This window comes from Kryptolebias marmoratus, linkage group LG3 (genome assembly GCF_001649575.2).
Source record: "Kryptolebias marmoratus isolate JLee-2015 linkage group LG3, ASM164957v2, whole genome shotgun sequence".
Classification (NCBI taxonomy): Eukaryota; Metazoa; Chordata; class Actinopteri; order Cyprinodontiformes; family Rivulidae; genus Kryptolebias; species Kryptolebias marmoratus.
Window position 1 is genome coordinate 6651932 of NC_051432.1, and position 11941 is coordinate 6663872.

The 11941-nt window shown below is 39.6% G+C and overlaps 1 protein-coding gene across 6 annotated transcripts in view; it reads left to right on the top strand.

Annotated features, from left to right (window-relative positions):
• The window catches only part of grin2bb (glutamate receptor, ionotropic, N-methyl D-aspartate 2B, genome duplicate b), a 150431-nt gene that overhangs the window by 128593 nt on the left and 9897 nt on the right, over positions 1-11941 (top strand). For all 6 annotated transcript variants that reach the window (XM_017425779.2, XM_017425782.2, XM_017425783.2 and 3 more), the window contains one exon: positions 9602-9840. In XM_017425779.2, the coding sequence (XP_017281268.1) occupies positions 9602-9840 (239 nt within the window). The remainder of the gene's footprint in view (positions 1-9601; positions 9841-11941) is intronic.

The following is an 11941-nucleotide window of genomic DNA, read 5'->3' on the forward strand; positions in this document are numbered from 1 at the left end:
CATGAACCCTGTGTTAAAAACACTAATGTATTACAAGACAGTGATGCTAAATCTTGGTAGTAGATGAAGACATTTAATTTCTATTGAGCAGAAAGCTGCTAAAGTTTGTGGCATTCTTGAGTTGTCAGACTTTAGCTGCACCGATTTATATTACTTCATCAGCCCTAAAACCTTAAGTCTAACACTGGACAGTTCACGCACACACACACAATTAATTCAAATTATAGGGATACTGATATGAGACTGTCATACTGTGCTGGTAACATACTAATAATAATTTTTAATTAAGTCAAGGCTGTTAGTATGACCATAAAATAAACTCAAGAAATTACCTGCATAAATACAATAACAGTGATATAATACAAACTGAGAATTATTTACCTGATACGTAATGTTGACAGGGTATTCTGGAGTGATCAGTGGGGCTCTAATCTCTCCTCTTTGTCACTGCAGTCCACCTGTTTCTTTGAAAGAGCCACTGAAAAATGATAAAATGACCATTTTGTTCTGTCTAAATAATTAGAACCTTTTACAGCAAACCACTGTGTCTTTTGCCCCTTTCACACGGACCCCAAAGGTCCCGGCTCCACTCTACTCGGCTCGCTTTGCGAGCGTTCACATCTGCATTTTTTTGCACTTGGTCCCTGCTTTTTCGGTCCCTGCTTCGTGGGTGGCGCAAGCTTAGCTCCTGTTGACTCATGCAAGCATAAAGCGCAAATGGTAGAAATATAAACAACAGCGTTACCTTACCCTGCAACGTTTATGCCGTCTGTCCCCCAGCTGAAGGCGCTGTAAAGCCTGAAATCTCCGGCGGATAACAGCTGTCCTACTCCGCGCAACAATCGCTGCATCCAGAGCATTTCTTCCACTGCGCCTCTCTTCCTGAAGTCTCAGGAGAATCCCCATAAGTTTAAAAAACAGCACAACTAAGTTTCGTTAGCGCACCCCCCCGCGCCGTGGCCCCGCCCCCCGCAACACGAGGAGGCGTTCCTCTGCTACCAACCAAACTAGCCGGTGTGAACGCGATGCATTCTTTATCGAGCCGAGCCGAGTAGAGTGGAGTACAGCCGGACTTCTGAATTAGGGGCCATGTGAAAGAGGCATTTGTTAACTTTACGGTTTACCTCAGAAAATGTTGTCTTGCTACTGGTAAACACGCTCAGTTTGTTATCTAAAGATGGCAGCATCAATCGTGGACTATCACTAACATCATTGAAGCAACATTGCTACAACGCCTCTTTACATTTTGGTTTGTGTTGGTGGGCGGTGCTTTGTAGAGAATCCATCCTGCTTAAAAACAAAAGTCATTAAAGACCTAGCACTCATTCAAGGAATGCCAATTGCCTTCCAACTTTCATGACAGAGTTTTAACTAAAATCATCTTATCTTAAAATATGATGTAGAGCTGACCTTTTTGGTCTAATATTGAAAATAATGCTACACACAATGGCATGCGATATTGCGACATCTTGCACAATCCGTTAGCGCTCAGAATATGTGTTGGGAGTGACTCTCAACTACCACACCAAATATAGCCAAATTTATGTTTGCTACAATTGATTTCTTTCTTAGAAATTCATAAAACTCCATCCAGTGGATTATGAGATATTTTGCTGACAGTCAAACAAACACACACACACACACAAGATGGGCAATAAAAAATAAACTATTCTTTCAGGCCATAAATGATCCCACAGATATGTGATGTGGATTAAATCAAAGTAGATTTAGTGAACTTTAAAATGGCTGTTGAATAATTATTAAGCTACTGCAAGCTGTGTCTCTGCCTGTTACTGTCTGTTGTGTGTTTTTTCATTTTTTATGACTGGGCCACAGGTGGCCATCCAAATGAATAAATAAGTGAATGAATGAATCAAATGTAGTAGCTTTCTACATCAAGGACCCCACTTACATCTCTGGATCCCTTGAAATAGCCGGTGTTGAAGGCAGGACGTTTTGCTCTTTGCCGGTGTACCTTCAGGGCACGGCGACAGAATAAGGACCATTGTTGTCACGTCTTTGAACTGTCAGCTGAGGTCGACACACAGCTGAATGTGTGAATGACAGAGCCAGCGTGGGTAGATAGGGCACAGTCAATACCTGCTTTTTTTCCCCACAACATGCTACACCTTAACTGCTTTTCAGTACCACATCAGTCAAGGGTTGCTGAATGGGTCGAGCTGTTGGCACATCAGCAGTTTACTCACACTCCTGAACTCACCGTCACAAACTCTTGTTCTCAGAAGGAACAAAAGGGTTTTTATAAATCTGTTTTTGTGTGGATTACAAAGACGTCGTCATCACGGCGTTTATGCAGATTACAAAGCAAAAAGACTGCAGTATTTAAACTGATCATATAGATTTACGTCTATATTTGTCCTGCTATGCTGAAATAAGATCTGAAACATAAAGTTTGTGTTTACTCTGAAATGAAGCACACAAAGTGTCCCTACCTTTGTCCTAGCTGTATTCTAGGCTGTGCATATTATTTCATTGCCCACCTTCACCCACATCATAATTGCCTCGGCCTGCTTTCTACCCATTTAGGCTGCCGCTCTTATGTTTATGATTCAATCTACTGGAGTACACTTTAGAAACGACAGGCAGATTTGGACCAGTTTCAATCATTTTTTTTTTATCAGCATGGCTTTTAAACCTAGACATTTGGGGCTGTAGCCTCAAAAAAAAAAAAACTCTACGTATTACTAAATTGAAAAAGGTCCGAGACGCTCATGGCAACTCTGTGATTACTTTGAGAGAATATTTGATGAGCAACAAGCAACAAGACAGCGATCCTCTATGAGCCATGCGAGGAAAACCCCGCAAACACTTCGAGACGTTTTGGAGACACCCTCACAAATGTCATTCACCAGTTAGACTCCAAGAATCGCAGTCCAGTGAGTTTCTGTCTTTAAGAAACATGCTCAGGACAAATCTTAGCAAATAAGTCAAAGTCAACAATGGTCTTGCTAAAAGGTTTGACTTGATTTGAAAAATCTGTTTTTGTTTATAAAGATGCTGATTTAAAGGCCACCAGTTCTTAGCAGGATGGTTAAAATCAAAACTACATTTACTGGTTCATCTATAGATCATTTATAACTGGTGCTACTTCTTCATACGACTGAAAGGAGGTCTGGCTGCTTCATCGGGAAATAAATGAATAAAATAGTATGAGCTTTGTTTGACGTTTGACCAGCTGCAGAGTTGGCAGCTCTTTTTTTTTCATTTAATCTCTCTGGGAAAGCTTGGCATAAAACAAACAAATGTTCCTGATGTGAACTTGTGCCCTCGGCGAACACAACAACAGTAACAGTTCACGTCCCCTGTGCTGCTTACCTCCTGTCACGTCGTATACTGAAGTGGCCTTCGAGGTGCTATCACTTTCCATTGTGGCCTGTGTGACAGATAAATAGGTCAGGGCAGAGGAAACATTCGCCGTAGTTTAGGATTTTTAGGAGTCAGATCGACTCAGACTTCAACACAGACTGTTCGAAACATGTTGTGTAGGATGTGTTTGTGACATGAATATACAGTATGTACAAGCTTTCATGTGTGCTACCCAGAGACTGGACATGTGTGCATGTATTTTCTGAAATACTGAGATCCCACTGCTCTGTCTGCTGTGAACGTGAAGCCAACACATCCCACTTTACCTCATTACTCCACGTGGATTGTTTTGCTGTCAGCACACATACGACATTCTAGGTTAGGAGATTCATGGACTCGTGGATGTTTGCTCACATCTGTCGAGCCCCGTTTGAGTCACAGCCTGAGCTTGATGTCATATGTGCAGAAGGAGAGTTTCAGGGATGTCTTTCTAACTGCACACTGAGCACTTATACATGCAGAAAAATGAAACAAATCCACATTTGTAACAAAAAGAGGAGGAACGATCAAAGGTGATGGAGGAGAGGGGTTAAATAGAAGAATAATATGGATTTTAATTCTTGTAGATTCTTCTTGATGTGATTGTTTTTCATTGTCAAGTCTTTAATAAGGACATACTGTTCAGATAGCAGTGGGGGCTCATCTAGCAGGGTTATGTGTTAATGAAGCTGAATGTCTGCTCACTGTAGAGTTTGTGGTGACTATTTTTAAAGAAAGCTGAGGAAAAAAATGGCACCGAATTTAGCTCATAAAGGTTTCTTTTCTTTCAAATTCAGTTCATTTTAAAATACCATGCAAATCAAAGAGCCAGTTTTGACAGGTCGTACTCTACTAATATGTGATGGATTTAATTTGTAATTCTCAGATGTGCAGATTTGAATTTTGCAAATCGCACTGAGTGTTAGTTGAAGGACTGTTACACTTATTTATTCACTGAGAAACATTATCAAACGTAACATATTTGTGAATGGCTAAACTTTTGAACTGTTGCGCTGACGGACCTCATTCTGTTCAGTCCGACCAAACACTGGTTCCCTGCGAACGGTTGTGAAGCGAGCCTTTTGCTCCTCACACTGCTGACCCATAACTTCTGTATCATGTCAAGCACATTTCACATCATACAACGCGGCAGCTGAGGGTTTTATTCAGGACAGTAAAAAGCTGGCATATCAAGGGGAAACGAAGCGGTCCGCGGACAGATGCAAAAATAGAAAATGAAAGGAAATCACCTGCTTCAAAATAAGAATGAAACAAATTAGACTGTTGAGTTTTGTTTGTTGGAACAATCCTTCTCATTAAATACTCACCCCTGCTGTGGAATCAAAGAGCACAAAGTTCCTGAAGGTACTGATCATTGAGAACCTATTCTGGCTTGCAGATACATCACTTCAGACACTTTGCTTCTTGCGTTGACTGAAGATAATTCATTTTGCTCCTCTCGCCATCCCAGACTCACTACTTTTTACCGTCTCATGGCTCGTGATATCAATTTTGCGATGCCTCAAGTCCAAAGTCCCTGTGAGGTGAGCAGAGAGGACCATTGGGACATTGCACAAAACACTGACCAAGACCATGAGGATTATATATGATTTCACCTCTCCCAATCACGAGTGTGTTTGTCCTCCTGATCTCTAGCAGCAGGTTTGTAATTATATTGTACAGAAAACCCGGGTTGTGCATAAATCTTTGACTTGCAGCCGTTATATGCCTAAATAGAGCATGGACACACACCTCTAATCAACAGACTGAATTTCTGTATTTATCTATAATCTATCATTTTGCTGCTCTATCATTTTATTTTCTGTTATTTTCTTTCATTCAGAACTTGGAATTTTGTCCAGTGTGTCTTTTTTTGCTATATAATAAAAACAATGATAAATATCACTTTAATTCTGAAATACCAGCCCATCTTAAAGGAAAATGCTAATACACTTGAACTCGCTTAACTCTCAAGCCCTTCCAAGTAAAAGCCATTCTATAAGATTTAGGTGTAAAGAAGAATAAAGATTTTATTATTGTTATGATTTGTGGAAAAGGTTTAAAGTAACCAAGTCAAAGATCTTGACCTTAATTCAACAAAGCTGTTGCAGAGGGACCTGAAGTGAGCAGTTTTTTGTAACAAAACCAGCACCATCCCAGCACTCAAGCTGTTTTCTACAAAAGAGTGAACTAAATTTTCTCCGGCCTGGTGTGAGAGTGATGCTTCTGTGTTGTTGCAGTTATTGTTGCAGTGTTCCCATTTACAGTTGTTGTTGTTGCAGCAGCTGTGTGGTTGCTATTCAAAGTTGTTGTAGTTGTTGCAGCTGTCGTTGCAGTGTTGCCATTTAAAGTTGTTGTTGCAGTTATTGTTGCAAAAAGCAGGTCACACCACTTCAGTCTACAGAGAACGATTTACCTCAAATAAAATGTCATCTACTTTTTTCTTTCGTTCATTTAAAAAAAAAAAATTTCCATTTGCTTTTGTGTTTTAGCAGTGCTATTAGGGAGAAAAGATGTGGCTTTTGATAGAACCAAGCTGGTGGGCTTTCTCTGCTACTTTTGAGTTGAAAATGTCAAGAACATACAGAGAACATAACATAACCATAAACAAATTGAAATACAAGCTAACAAACAGGAACGCAAAGATGGCTGAACAACAACATACAAAGAGGCCATAAACTGACATGAATAAAGAACAGGTACAACATAACCAGGGTGTTTGAAGAAAATGTGTCTCAATGACCCAAAAAATGAAAATTAGTGTTAAGGTGGTTTTCAACTTGTTTACTTAACCCCAGATCTCTGGATCTGGATCTGGATCTGTGCACATTCATGTTAAATGGGTGCACATGGGTGCCTGGATATGTCATTTAATGGGGGCATTTATTTATAAAAGCTGTATTTTGTTTACCTGTATTATTCACGTTACAAGCTTAGTAAGTGTAATGAATATAACAATGTGCTTTCACGCAGGAGGCCACATATCAAATCCCAGTAAAGTTACTTTTTATCTTTTTTTTTTTCCTAAGTAAACTAGGACAAAATGCAATGATTTGTTTAAATATAAAACTAGATGTAGTCATTTGCAAAACTTTTTCTTTTAGGTCATATGTATTCCAACTAAAAAAAATAATCACCTGCAATAAGATTTGGGTTGATGTCAATACAATCAGCATGTTTATAAAACTGATGATATCTTGAGCTCTGAAATAGCCTGATCTCAATGTTTTTACTCTATTCTGTCTGATTCATAGCCAGAAAAAGATGCTGCGCAGTTTAACAGTTTTAAAAACACAACTTTATCTTTTTTAGTTTTTTTTTTAATATCCAGAGCAGTGAGGCAGCAACTACCACTGGTGTTCAGCTGAGTTGGACTGAGGAAACTCAAAGCTGATGAAGTGGGATGTAGAACGTACTGATTATTTCCCAAGTAAATTTTTTTGTTTGTAACTAAGAAAGTAAAATTCAATAAACACTACATGCTTGTGTCTTATTGCTGAGAGTGATAACATGCTATTAAGTAAAAGAATGGGGCAGAAAGTGAGTTTGCTGCTGCACTTTAGAAAATGGTGGAGCAGCTGCTCCACTTGCTTCATTGAGCAGGCAGCTTTGTAGGTGGAGCTGCATTAGAGGACCAATCACAAAGATGAGGCTGGAAGGAAAACTGGCAAAAAAGTAAAGGCTGGACATTCCTTAATGCTTTCTGCCTTTTATATCAGAGCGTTAAACTAAGGGTGTATTCACACCAGGAAAGTCCTTTGGTCCGCTTGTTTGGTCCGGACCAAAAGTGGACTTTACTTTTTTGTTTGGTGCGGTTTGCATTCACATTGTGCTTTTTTGTAAGCGGACTATAATTAATAAACAAAGCCACGTGGGTGACGGTCATTGCTCCCATTGGACAGAAAGAAGGGGGCAGGGGTTGGAGCACAGACCCAGAAATAAAGATGGAAGTCCTGCGTGCTGTATTTGTTATGTGCACATTCATTCTGTTGGTACAATTACAGTATCATTTTGAAATTCAAGAGCAGCTCATTCAACGTCAGTTTAATGATGTTTTACTTCTAATTTTGGAACGGCGCTGGCAAATGCGTGAGGTGGTGTTAGCATTAGCAACAATAATGCTATTTGTCCCATGATGCTTAGCAACGGTGGCCCGTGAAGTCCAAAAAGGCGCATGCTTTACGTAGTTAGTTCGGTTCAAGTCCGGTCTGTATTCACACCAGAAGCGAACCGCACCACCTCAAAAAGCGGGTCTCGGTCCGGTTGTTTGATCCGCACCGGAGTTCGCATGACTGTATTCACACCTGCACAAAAAGTCCGGACCAACACTGGAAACGAACTCTGCTTCGATTAAAGCGGACTAAATGTGTCAGGTCTGAATACGACCTAAGATTATCTTACGATGAGAAAAGACAAAGTTACAGCCTTTTTAGTCAAACCTTGTAAATGACTTTAGGTCTGATGTCATGCAAAGTCTTGTGAGATCTGTTAGCGCTCAGAGTTAGCTGTTGATTAGCTAACCCACAGCCAATCAGCTTTACCAACTTAATTAAACCCACCTTGAAACAAACAGATGCATGCAAAAACTTTATCACCTGTTCACATTCGGTAGCGGCAATAAAGAAAATCACAAAATTCATAATTTTACTGATACTGCTGCCGCATCAAAAAAAGCGGAAGATATACAAGAAGTTTAAAAATTTAAACATTATTTCTTTAATTGAATGAATGTGCTGCACGTGTCACTTTTTTTGAGAGGGGATTTTGTTTTTAACGTGTTTTTAACACTTTTTTGCACTAAATAAGGAACAAAAATAAAAACAATTCAGTCCACTGAGGGGGTTTATTTTAAATAAGTTCACTTTTTAGTCAGCCAGTCCCTATAATGTTTCATTAGGTGTTACAGGTAATCTGCAGTTTTATTCAGGCTGTTCAGAGCTCTGTGTTAATGAACATGAAAACACAGACAGGCAGTGTGGTGAAACGATGTGCTCAGACGCTCTAATTTATATGATTAAACAGCAGGAAATCTTTTATGGTTTAGTAGTATTGCTTTAACCTGCTCTAGAGCAGGTTAGAGTTTCAGAATAAGTTGCAATGGTACCAAACTGAAGAGGTGAATCAGGTTTGTGATGCTGAAAATCGCAAACTGAACCTGAAGTTACTTTGATAAGCCAGTAATCCTGCTTTGTAGTACGGACCCCTGCTGTGTACAACTGGCAAACAACAGTGCAGGAAACAAAACCAGCTGAAATGTAAAATACAAACAGTTCTACAAAATAAAACAGACCAGAAGTTAACTATAAATGTGAACTGGAAACAGGAAGAAAAACACAGAGGCAGGGGTAACACAATATAACCAAGATAAAATATCTGAAACCAGGAGATAAAGTCCAAACTAAACCTCCCACGTATTAAATGTTGTTTTAGGCTCATTTAGGAAGAAATATAAGTGAAAACTCAATAATCTTTGTCTGACACCACATAAAACTAGAAGCACCTCCGTCAAGGCCACAGCGTGATTTAAAAGTAGCATGATCTGAACTGTGACCTTGACCTTTGACCCCATGAACCTTGAAATCAACAGGCATCATCTTTGCCTCTTGAGGTGTCCAGCTGTGCAGTTCGACATTCCTACATCACACTGTTGCAGAGTTTGAACACAGGGTCAGCTGTGATGCTGACCTTTGACCCCATGACCTTGAAGTCAATCGTGACTTAAGAGGTGTCCAACTGTAGAGTTTGACATCCCTATTATGCAGCTGCAGAGTTAGAGCACAGGACAATCTGTGACCTTGACCTTTGTCCTTGAACTTTGACCGGATGACCACCAAAGTTTAATTACTTATTCCTTGTACCTTGTGTGACGTTTTGTGACATATTCATGAAAATCAGGTCATAACTTTTCAAGTAAACTTGTACACAGACAAACAGACAAGTGCTACTGAAAACATAACCTCCTTGTTGGAGGTAAAGAAGATGGAAACCAAACAAAAAGAAGACCAGTGATGTAGATTTAACAAATTTGTGTGGCTGCGTCTCCCCCCCTTTAATCCCCCTCCATTCCACCCTCATTCAGTCAGTGTAATGCAACATGACATTTTCTCATGTACAAAAAGCTTGAGCTGTTTTTGGCATCAATAGAGTAAACTGTGTTTTTTCCACCAAAAGGTGAACTAATAGATGATCGTAGATCCCTCCTGACCACCATGTCCTTACCTCTGTGTGTCTCCAGGTGAGATGGAGGAGTTGGAGGCCCTGTGGCTGACGGGCATCTGCCACAACGAGAAGAACGAGGTGATGAGCAGCCAGCTGGACGTGGACAACATGGCGGGCGTCTTCTACATGCTCGGGGCTGCCATGGTTCTGTCACTGATCACTTTCATCTGTGAACATTTGTTCTACTGGCAGCTGCGCTTCTGCTTCATGGGCATGTGTTCGGGGAAGCCCGGGGTCACCTTCTCCATCAGCAGAGTGAGTGTTCCCAGGTTTTATTTTAGCTCTGACCTTTGCCCTCCTGACCAAAAGATCTCAGCAGCGGCTGTTTTCAAACCATGGGCCGTGGCTGAGGTGGATCGAGTCGCTCAGAAGGAAGTGATGGCTCACCTGGCTTACCTGTGGCTTTTACTAATAAGCCGACACAAAATAATATCCAAAAGTACTCAATATGTCCATCTTTATCTATCCTTTTCTACAATGTTATATTTAGTCAGTGAGGCAAAACCTACTAAATAAATCTTATTTGTACTAAAGCAAATAAATTGTAGGCTGATCCATTCATTTAAATAAGTGTTTTGCTCCATTTGCAGAGCATTTCTTTAATCAGCTGAAGTTTTTACCATAATCACATCAAAAATGTATTAATCAGAATAATGTTATTCAAGCTCTTTTATGGATTTTGCTATTTCTGCAGAATTCAGAGTCGGCCTTTAAAATGTTTGTTTTAAAATCAGTTTTCAAGGTGTCAGGTCAGATGAATCATTCCTGAAGAGTCACTGCCTCATAACTATTCAGATCCATCAGTTTATTTATATGACACCGATGTAAACAGAAGTCATTTCAGGGTACTATGTACACATACAACAAGTACAAATCACAAATCCAAATATAGTCAGCCCAAGTATACTACAGTATATTTATAAACAGTATAATATGAAATACTAATTAGTAAAACGTTATCTATGTAAGGAAACCAGCATCTTCACTTTGGAGCATTCTCCCATCTTGAGAAGCACTTTGGTGACAGTGGAAAGAAATGACTCCCCTTTAACAGGAAACAGGCTCCAGCAGAACCAGAACCAGGATGGGTGTGCATCCGCCTGGACCAGCTTTGGTTTGAGAGAACAGGAAGGAGACACAGACAAACACAAAAGGATTGGTCCAGGTGTGGTTTCTACTGGAAGACAAACAAATAAAACACTGGTTAATGAGATCAGTAATTTTTTACAAACATGCAGAGTAGATAGAGTAAAAACAGCAGAGTGAGGAAATGTGGTCAGTTTGTCCTCCAGCAGTTTATAGTAGAATAACTAAAAGATACGAATCCCAAGCCAACTCTGACTATAGCATTTATCAAAAAGGAAAGTCTAAAACCCAGTCTTACAGGTAGACAAGGTGTCAGTCTGACAACAGAAACAGGAAGTTTGTTCCACAAGAAAGGAGCCTGATAGCTGAAAGCTCTGCCTCCCATTCTACTTTTAGAAACTGTAGGGACCACAAGTAAACCTGCAGTCTGAGAGCAAAGAATAAAAGTATAAAATGGTAAAAATGGCGTCATTGTTGTTCTGGTTTCTAGGGTCCAAAGGGATAGTGGACATGCATGATGTAGGCTGTGTCTGCTAAGTAATTATTTCTGAAAAGCGCATATTTCCAGCCTATAAAAAGCACCAGTTTCTCTCCAGAAACTCAGTTTTTGTGTGGATGGGAGGTGCAGTCACAGCAGAAAATATCAGTTTGGGTTCTTGTTAGATTAATAACACTTTCTGTAATGTTTTACGTATTGACCTTTTGTTTTCTGCAGCTTTCTTATTTTGTTACTGTTTTCAAATTTTGTTCTGTTTTGCACTTTCACAGAATAACAGATTTTTTTCTTTTAAACACAAAATAATCATCTCTTTTTAAAACAATCTAGTCATCTTCCTTCCTGAATGTTGGGAAGGAGGGGTTGCATTTGCAAAACCTTCCACCGAGTTACACAAAAAAACCCAAATGATAAAAAACTTACTTTTTTCACATTCTTTGTACTCAAGAACTCAAGCCCTCCTTTATTTCTGACCTTCACCTGAAGCAAATTGGTTCCGTATAAATAATCTGCTTTATTTGCATAATGTTACCTTTCAAGAAGAAGACATTTGGTACATGCAAATAGTCTGTCTTGTTAGTTACTTGAACAAAGGCCACCAGTGTTTATGTGTTAGGGATCAAGGTGTTCATAATTGTAATGTCATTTAGTTTACACCCACTCTGACTGACCTGAAGGGGACCTTAAACAACAGAAATGGCCTAAAGTGTATCTAAATCATGATGTTCAGCTCTAACTCTTTGCTTTTCCTTTTCTTCTAATATTCTTCTAATA